The sequence below is a fragment of the Coregonus clupeaformis genome, chromosome 1 (genome assembly GCF_020615455.1).
Source record: "Coregonus clupeaformis isolate EN_2021a chromosome 1, ASM2061545v1, whole genome shotgun sequence".
Classification (NCBI taxonomy): domain Eukaryota; kingdom Metazoa; phylum Chordata; class Actinopteri; order Salmoniformes; family Salmonidae; genus Coregonus; species Coregonus clupeaformis.
In genome coordinates this window covers 98610095-98619191 of record NC_059192.1, presented here as the reverse complement: position 1 = coordinate 98619191, position 9097 = coordinate 98610095, and the positions used below count along the sequence as shown (strand labels likewise).

At 41.3% G+C, this 9097-nt stretch overlaps 1 protein-coding gene across 1 annotated transcript in view; it reads left to right on the top strand.

Moving 5' to 3' along the window:
* Window positions 1-8794, top strand: part of LOC121580904 — a 20061-nt gene extending 11267 nt beyond the window's left edge. The window contains exon 20 of the mRNA XM_045222616.1: window positions 8783-8794. Coding sequence (XP_045078551.1) covers window positions 8783-8794 — 12 coding nt within the window. The remainder of the gene's footprint in view (window positions 1-8782) is intronic.
* The last annotated feature ends 303 nt before the right edge of the window (window positions 8795-9097 follow it).

Sequence of the window (9097 nt, the reverse complement as noted above, 5' to 3'; positions counted from 1 at the left end):
CATTAGGGATGTACTGTTTCAATATTTGGAACAAAAACGGATGACTGTAACTCTGGGAATGTCAATACAATAAAACTAGCAAGAGCAATGATCACAAGTCATAACGTGGCTAATAGGCTAGCGTATATGTGTCAAACACAAGGCCCCGCAGGCCAAATAGTACACACGTTTTTAAAGTTTGACAATGAACAACCAAAAAATGTAACCTAGTTTTTGATTAGGGTCGCAGCATATTATGCACAATAAAAAACAAGATAACTAAAAATACACCAGCAGACACCAGTTCTGATGTTACTTCATTAAAAGGTAATACATAAATTGAATACATTTCCTAGTCAGGAATTAGCCTAATATTTAAATATTTTATTTTAAAAAAGTTTAGATTTAAATATTAGGCTAATTCCTGACTAGGCAATTTATTCCACTTATTCCAGGTATGTGTCACTTATGGCTATCTTTTTTTTTTTTTAATGAGGTAACTATTTGTATCTGTCATCTCTGTGCATATGTGTATTTGTGTGTGTATTTGATCTGATTATGTATGCGTACTCTGCATACAGTGTGTGTGTTTCCACGTGTCTGTTGTTCACCCTGTGTGTGTTTGCGTGCTGACACAACCAGTACACCCAGGAGCAGTAGGGCTTCAGTCTTGTTTGCATTGCAGCTGGATGGGGCCTGGTCTTAATGCAAAGTCCGGAGGACGGTTGACTGGCTCCCAGCCTGGGTCAGTTTACATAACTGAAGCTGTCATTTGTGGGGCACGCCACCCCGTTAATTCACTGTGTAGTATCCCTGGACAGAAAATACAGCCAGGGATAGAGGCTATTGCCACTATGACAGTCTCACCTAATATGAAGACTTTTATGCAATGTTGCTCTCCCATGACAAGTGTGATTGTAGTGTGATTACATTTCTGTATAGCTGGAGTTCTGCTTGCACTCTGTCACCATCCTAATAATAAAAAAACATACATTCCTTCTTGCCTTTCTCTTAGTTAGGTCTCTCTCTCTCTCTCTCTCTCTCTCTCTCTCTCTCTCTCTCTCTCTCTCTCTCTCTCTCTCTCTCTCTCTCTCTCTCTCTCTCTCTCTCTCTCTCTCTCTCTCTGAGTTCAACTCTGACCCTATAGAGACAGCATATCCAGCTCTCATTAACTATCTCATGGTGGAGCCTACAATTAAGGCCATGCCTGATTGCAGATGTCAGTCTGTGCATCACTGACGCCTCTGTTTGGATCCATGTGTGTCAACACCTTGTTAATGCCTCAGCCTGCTACAACCGCAGCGACTAGCTCGGGCTCCCCAGCCTCACATCAGCATTTTCCCCCTTACCTGCATCTGAATGGAGGCCCATGTTTCACAATAGAGACACATGTAAGTGTTTAGCACCAGAGAAGCTGTAACGCACTCCTTATTTTGTTCTAGTTCATTAGGACGGATTTATCTCTACATCGTCTGGGTTTCTGACAGGGCAGAGCAGACGGAGGGGATGGAGAGAGGGGAGGAGAGGGAAGCCATTTGCTCCCCTGGAGTTCTGCTTGCACTCTGTCACAAGTCCCTAATAATAAAAACCATACATTCCTTCTTGCCTTTCTCTTAGTTAGGTCTCTCTCTCTCCCTCTCTCTCTCTCTCTCTCTCTCTCTTTCTCTCTCTCTCTCACTCTCTCTCTCTCTCCCTCTCTCTCTCTCTCTCTCTCTCTCTCTCTGGTTTAAGAGTGTCTTCCCAAGAAATTGAGTCTCTGCCTTATTTTCGTAGAAGTACAATTACGTGGAAACAACGTTGATTCATCCAGTTTTTGCCCAGTGGGTTAGCACTTCAGGCAATACATGGGTCCTTCAAACACCTCAAATGATGTGCTTAATATTTCGTAAGATGTTACCAAACAAATACTTCAGCTGCTTGGTGATAAGACATCATCTCTTATCACCACAACTTAACATATGTCAAACAGTTTTATTACAACGGTATTAACAACTAATACAACCCGTAATTGGTTCTTTGGTCAAAAGTGTTGCAACTCTCCGGTTGTGTACAATTATATCTTTGTATGTCAGTTCCTGACAAGCTTTTCAACCACTACTCAAATCCCCACAATTCCTAAGCAGGAAGATACAGGTATTCATCAGGTTTCCATTTAGCTCTGAGTGCTGTGTTTTCACAGCTGTCAAACCTTGACATGTCTTTAAAGCCCTACAGACTGAGGAAAGGACTCTGGCTCCGTATTCACAAGTCTGTCATGATGATCCGATGTTGAAGTTGTTCAATTATTTGATATCACAACATATTTGTATAATAAGCCCCACTGGTAAGTACTGCTTAGAAAAACAGATATGTGCAATGAGAAATATAACACTCATTCAATGATATGTAAACTTTTAATCAACAGGTGTTTTTGTGCAAACTAATACCAATTCTCAGTCACAGTAAACCACTCATAATTATCTTCATAAAAAAGTAAATAGCAGTGATAACGAACCTCCATGTTTATTCACATTATAGGTAGGCTATGCAGATGTAGGATCCTAATTTGATCACTATTTTGTTGGTGAGAATTTTCCTGCACCACAGGAAATGCAGATGAGCTTGATTTATATAAATTCACTGAAAACTCGCACTAACACACGGTCATATTAACAGTATTGCACTTCTCATGTAGCCTAATTTTGACCATCTAATAGCCTAACCACCGATCAAGCAACATTATGGACTAAATGTTCAAAAAAAAAAAAGTGTTTTGATAGCAACACACTTGACAAGAGACACTGCCAAAATATTTACTGTAGCTTTTGAGGTATGAGTTCCTCGAGATCAACCATTGGAGTATGATATCTACTGCATCTTTATACTGATCTCAGAATGGACTCTAAGGTAGCCTGAGGTTACATAAAGCAATTTATTGTGGTAATAAAACATTATTATAATCTGATCTAAGGTCAGGCATCAAATCCCATTGTTGCATGTTTCACTGCACCTATCTGGTGTCTATCTGGTGTCTGTGACAACAAAACACATTTTTTGGGGGGGAAGACATGTTGTGAGTCATAATGTATAGAATCTAGATACATCATCAAACTCTCAACAGGACTGATGCAGCTATCTCTGCAACTAGCTCTCACAGTCTTATGTCCGAATTAGACATTCATCCATGTTTCTCAAATGTCAAATTTCGATGTTGTTGCAAACGTCAAATTTCAAAGTGTTTATGGTTAAGTTTAGACATTAACTCCACATTATTAAGGTTAGGGTTAACTTTAGGCATTAACTCAGAAATCTTAAGGTTAGGCATTAACTCAGAATGGTTAAGGTAAGGCTTAAGGTATGGGATAGGCTTAAAACAACCTTTGGAATCAGAGGCAGATGCTTATACCCATCCACCATCCCTGTTCACAACATCCTAGCAAAACCCAAACCTACTTGAAGGTAACAGTGCTCACTGTTGCCCCTAGAGGCCGGTTTCCATGTAATCTAGCGTCCTCAGACATGATGACCGTTAATACTACTTGTGCCAGGGTACTGCTACTATTGGCTGGGAGTTCGCCATGACCATTCAAACAGGATGCACTGCAAAACAGTCTACAGTGGCAAAAACATGACCTGTGTATGTGTGTATTTGCTTGTGTGTATGTGCGTCTTCAAATGTGTGTGTTATGCATTAGCAGCTTGTCAGTCTCAAATCCCTCTCCTGGTTTGGAGCTCGCTCTGGTCTGTAGCTCATGCCCGAGCGGTAAGTATTTGAAAGGAAATAGGTCTTAAAAAAGCTGCTGGTATGACGTTTCTTTCCAGTGCCACCTGCACGTCTGTTGCTGTGGGATTTGAACCTCCTCAATCACTGACACTTGTGGATTACCTGTACTTAAGGCAAAGAGCCAACACAAGCCACATCTTGTGTGCAGGCATTCAGGCACTCGTATGCTACATTTTATTCTCATTGTGGGTAAGTTGCCCTGAAGATCACTGCTAGAGGAGTAACGCGGCTAATTACACCACGATTTTAATCCTGTGTTATTTTGAATTCATTTAATGTGACTCCTTCCCAACATAGATTAACCCATTTAAAACACACAGATAGAAGGTATATTGTTTCATAGATATCTGTTACATTGACATCATATATACACGACATAATTGCAGATTCCACAGGCACTTTGTAAGACGACTACTATGGGGCCTTTCTAAATGGTTGGAGGTGCCTTGGGCTTGTGTCTGGCAAGGATATCTGCACCAGGGGTGAAAAGGTGAGCCCATTGTGGAGGAAACACACACACATACAGTCGGAAGTGACCCAACAATGTCGATAATCTCCCTCAACAGGCAGCAACTCATTTCTCTTTGCTTGCAGGTGTATTTTCCTTTTTCTATTGATACATATTGGAGTTTATGTCTGGCTACTCCATTGGTTACCTTCCAGTTCTTTGTGTGGTTTTATATGGGATATTTGGACTATTTAGATTGCGGTTTCCTTTGATGTAATCTTTATATCAACTTATATAATCAAACTATTGCCATATATGCAAACCACAGGAGTGCAACTGTGACCGACTGGGTTTCACATTTCTGCACACCATAACACTGTATTGGCCCGCTGAGCTAAAGCCTAGGCATTAGTTCAGGTCTTCAGGACTCAGTTAAGGTAGAAGATGTTACAAACATAATCGTCACTTTTTGACACAAAATGAACAACTGAGGAGTTCCCGTATTGTATGTCAGCGTGTCATTATGGGTCACCACTCCACAAGTCACAATGCAGACCTCTGACCCAGGAAGGATTCACCTCCAGCTTTACATGTGGCTCTGCCTGCTAAGGTGTTGTGGTGTTTTGGTTGGTTGGGGGCTTGAGGTAAGTACTCAGATGCTCGACCTGCTGTATTTGAATAACCTGACAGTAACCTTTCCTTTCTCTGGTTCCTATGGTTGTGTTGGACATGAGGCCGGGAAACCATGTGTGTGTGTGTGTGTATGTATGCGTGTCTGATACTCTGGATGTGTGTGTTTTCGATCCCAGCCCGGATCGGTCATGCATAGAGGGAGCTTTCACCACAGCACAATGCTTCTCTATGGGTGTGACTCCCTGTGGGATTACTGTAGGAGAATGGGACCCAGCAGAGGACTGGTTCTACTAGCTAGCTCTGAGGGGAAACGTCCCTGTACTTTCTCACTAAAACTCATTGCTGGGCTCAGCCCCGAAACACTAAAGCCTTGTTCACACTGCAGGCCTTACTGCTCAAATCAGTTTTGCTTTTCAAATCCGTTTTGGACTACTGACTGTCCAAACAGCAAGTGACCAGATCAGATTTGTGTGTGTTCAGACAGCAGTCATTTGCTGAAAAGGCTTCGATAGTTGTCATAGTAATGAGTGGCGCAGTGGTGTAAGACACTGCATCGCAGTGCTAGCTGTGCCACTAGAGATCCTGGTTCGAATCCAGGCTCTGTCGTAGCCGGCCGCGACCGGGAGACCCATGGGGTGGCGCACAATTGGCCCAGCGTCGTCCAGGGTAGGGGAGGGAATGGCCGGCAGGGATGTAGCTCAGTTGGTAGAGCATGGCATTTGCAACGCCAAGGTTGTGGATTCCCACGGGGGGCCAGTATGATAAATATAAAATAATGTATGCACTAACTGTAAGTCGCTCTGGATAAGAGCGTCTGCTAAATGACTAAAATGTAAAAAAATGTGTAGGCTGATTGGTGGTGGTGCTTGTGTTTCCTTTCACTAGGAAGTTATAGCAGCAAGCTAAAGGCGCGACAACAATGCCTGCCATGACGTTTCCCCAGTTGCTTTGAATGTTCAAAATCATAGGGTAAGAGCCCTTTTAAAGCCTCAAAGCATAACATGATCAACTTTCAAAGCCAGTCCTTTTTAGCTAGCCACAGTTCAACTAGCTAGCTAGGTAGCTGTTTAGCTTTCTAGCATATTCACTCATTGTTTGTAAACAATTAACAAGCCAGTTAGCTACCACATGTTATTGTCAGCTGTCAACAAGTAGCTAGCAAGCAACAAAGATATGCTGAATAACAGTCTAAAAACCCTTGAGGGCAAATAAATCAGATTTGGCCGTTCGAACACAAGTCACATGGTTGAAAATCAGATTTGAATATACTACAACATCTATGGTGGTTTAAATTAGCAACAAATATCTAATTCCATGTGCTTTTTGGCTTTTCAGACTAGAGAAAAAAAGAACAGATTCGAATCAGATACGCAAATAAATAGGATTTGAGTCACTTCAAACTGCCAATTTGAACAAGGCTTAAGTGACTTCACTGTAGCTTGACAAGTTCTGTGCTGCTGTACCTTTGAAATCTAGTCTAAACTTGTTATTCAAGCCAAGGGCCTTATAGACCGGTTGATTGTTTAGCAGCAAAACCGACGCTTGCACAACTATGGGGCAAAACAGGCTTGGCTTAGATTGTTGACAAAATGTAAACTATATTTAGTCTCCAAATGTTTATTGACAACATACAGTACCAGATTTGTAAACTGAAGGATTTGTCATTTTAAAATAAATAGTCCAAATAAGGGGACTAAATCTGCATGTATGGAAATGCGGTCTGCCAATGGAAATCTAATTTGTATGAATGTACAGTACCAGTCAAAGGTTTGGACACACCTACTCATTCAAGGGTTTTTCTTTATTTTCTACTATTTTTTACATTGTAGAATAATAGTGAAGACATCAAAGCTATGAAATAATACATATGGAATCATGTAGTAACCAAACAAGTGTTAAACAAATCAAAATATATTTTAGATTCTTCAAATAGCCACCCTTTGTCTTGATGACAGCTTTGCACATCATTCTCTCAACCAGCTTCACCTGGAATAATTTTCCAACAGTCTTGAAGGGGTTCCCACATATGCTGAGCACTTGTTGGCTGCTTTTCCTTCACTCTGCGTCAAACACATCTAAACCATCTCAAATGGTTAAGGTCTGGTGATTGTGGAGGCCAAGGTCTATAGACAGTAGGTGTGTCCAAACTTTTGACTGATAGTGTACATATGTTTGCACAATGAGCATTTGTTGTCTTAAAATACATCGTTACAGTTGTTGGTTGGCTAGCTAAAGAATTTTAGCCATATTAGCATTGAAGTGAAATCGGTGAAAACACCTCAAAACAAGACATGTATCAAGAACAAGACAAAACTAGCTGAACGCGATTCCCTACATGGCAGCTTCTTGTCAATGCTGCTAGCTATCCTACTGTTAAATCATCAACCACGGCTTCTGCTCCCATCGGCCGCGTGCATCATTTACATGACACAGCCAAGCCAAACCGTCTATGTGGGGTTCTTTAATTCTGGGTCCTGGAGGGCAAAACACTCATTTTACCTGGTGGTTAATTGCATTTACCTGGTGTCCCAGGTCTGAATTAACCCTGATTAGAAGCAGAGGATGAAAAACAGGAGGGTGTTTTCGGCCCTCCCGGTTGAAAAGAGCCTGGTCTATGGGAAGTGATCTGTCACCTGTGTGGAATAGATACATACAAATAGAGAAGGTAGTAGTAATACGTTTTCAAATATAACATGATGCTATGTTTGCAAAACTAAATTACATTTCAAACCTTCAAAACTTAAGATGAGTGATCATTATAGGCCTTAAGCCTAGAGTTTGTACGCATGGCCCATGTGTGTTTTGTATAATTTATAAAGTCAATGTAAGATAGGTATGTCCATTCTACGTTATATATTTCTATGTGTGAACGTTCCTCAACGTTGTGGCTTGCTGAACGCAGCCCTGAATTGTTCTTCCACCACACCCCTCAGCTGATTGGTTAATTAGGTGAATTAGCTTGATTGACCACAGGTGTGGCTACTTAGCATGTTAGACACGACTCTATATAAAAGGATGGCTGATACACGTCATAATGGTGTGATAACCTGATTCTCCGTGTGTCTGGCTGGCCACTTTATGTGTGTTTGCGACTGGCTGTATTTGAATTGAGTTGTGTATTTGGTCTCCCACTGAGCTACTTTGCATGCCGTGCGGCGGCCTTTAACCCAGCACCATGAGAGCTCTGTTTGAGACTCTGTTTGTCCTGCCCTTCCACCAACTAGACATCTAACTTGTGTGAACTTGGAAATGTGTAGCTTTTATTGTATTTAAATACCTTTCAATAAATCAAATGTATTTATAATGCTCTTTTTACATCACCTTTTTACAGACCAGATTTGTAAACTGAAGGATTTGTCATTTTAAAATAAATAGTCAAAATAAGGGGACTAAGTCTGCATGTATGGAAATGCGGTCTGCCAATGGAAATCTAATTCGTATGGATGTACAGTACCAGTCAAAAGTTTGGACACACCTACTCATTCAATGGTTTTTCTTTATTTTCTATTATTTTCTACATTGTAGAATAATAGTGAAGACATCAAAACTATGAAATAACACATAAAATGCCAAGAGTGTGCAAAGCTGTCATCAATGCGAAGGGTGGCTACTTTGAAGAATCTAAAATCTAAAATATATTTTGATTTGTTTAACACTTTTTTTGGTTAGTACATGTTTCCATATGTGTTATTTCATAGTTTTGATGTCTTCACTATTATTCTACAATGTAGAAAATAGTAAAAATAAAGAAAAACCCTTGAATGAGTAGGTGTGTCCAAACTTTTGACTGGTACTGTATATTTATATTCTTATTACAACCACAGTATAGTATGAGGTTTTTGTGTTTTCTTGGGTTTTGGGTGAAAGATGTTCAGTGGTCTTTCCTCTATAGGACAGCACCTCAGGGTCCCTCTTTCCTCCTCCCTCCCCCCATCCTCCCGTTCTGTCCCCCTCCCCAGATTCCTGTGTAAGCCTGACTGACGGCATCACAGGGAGACAGGATACATGTTGGGATCTGAATCCCGGTCCGGAAACACCACCCGGGGAACGTCCACCATCTTGAAGAGCTGCCAGGCGGCCGCATGGGGTCAGATACCCATGGTGTGGTTAGCATACAGACACGAACACCACGTGTGAGAACACACACCACGACGCACACGTGCGAAGACACACACACACAGACAGACAAACAGACACACACATACACACACACACACACACACACACAGACAGACAGACACACACACAAACACCTCAACTCTCTCATGAGAACC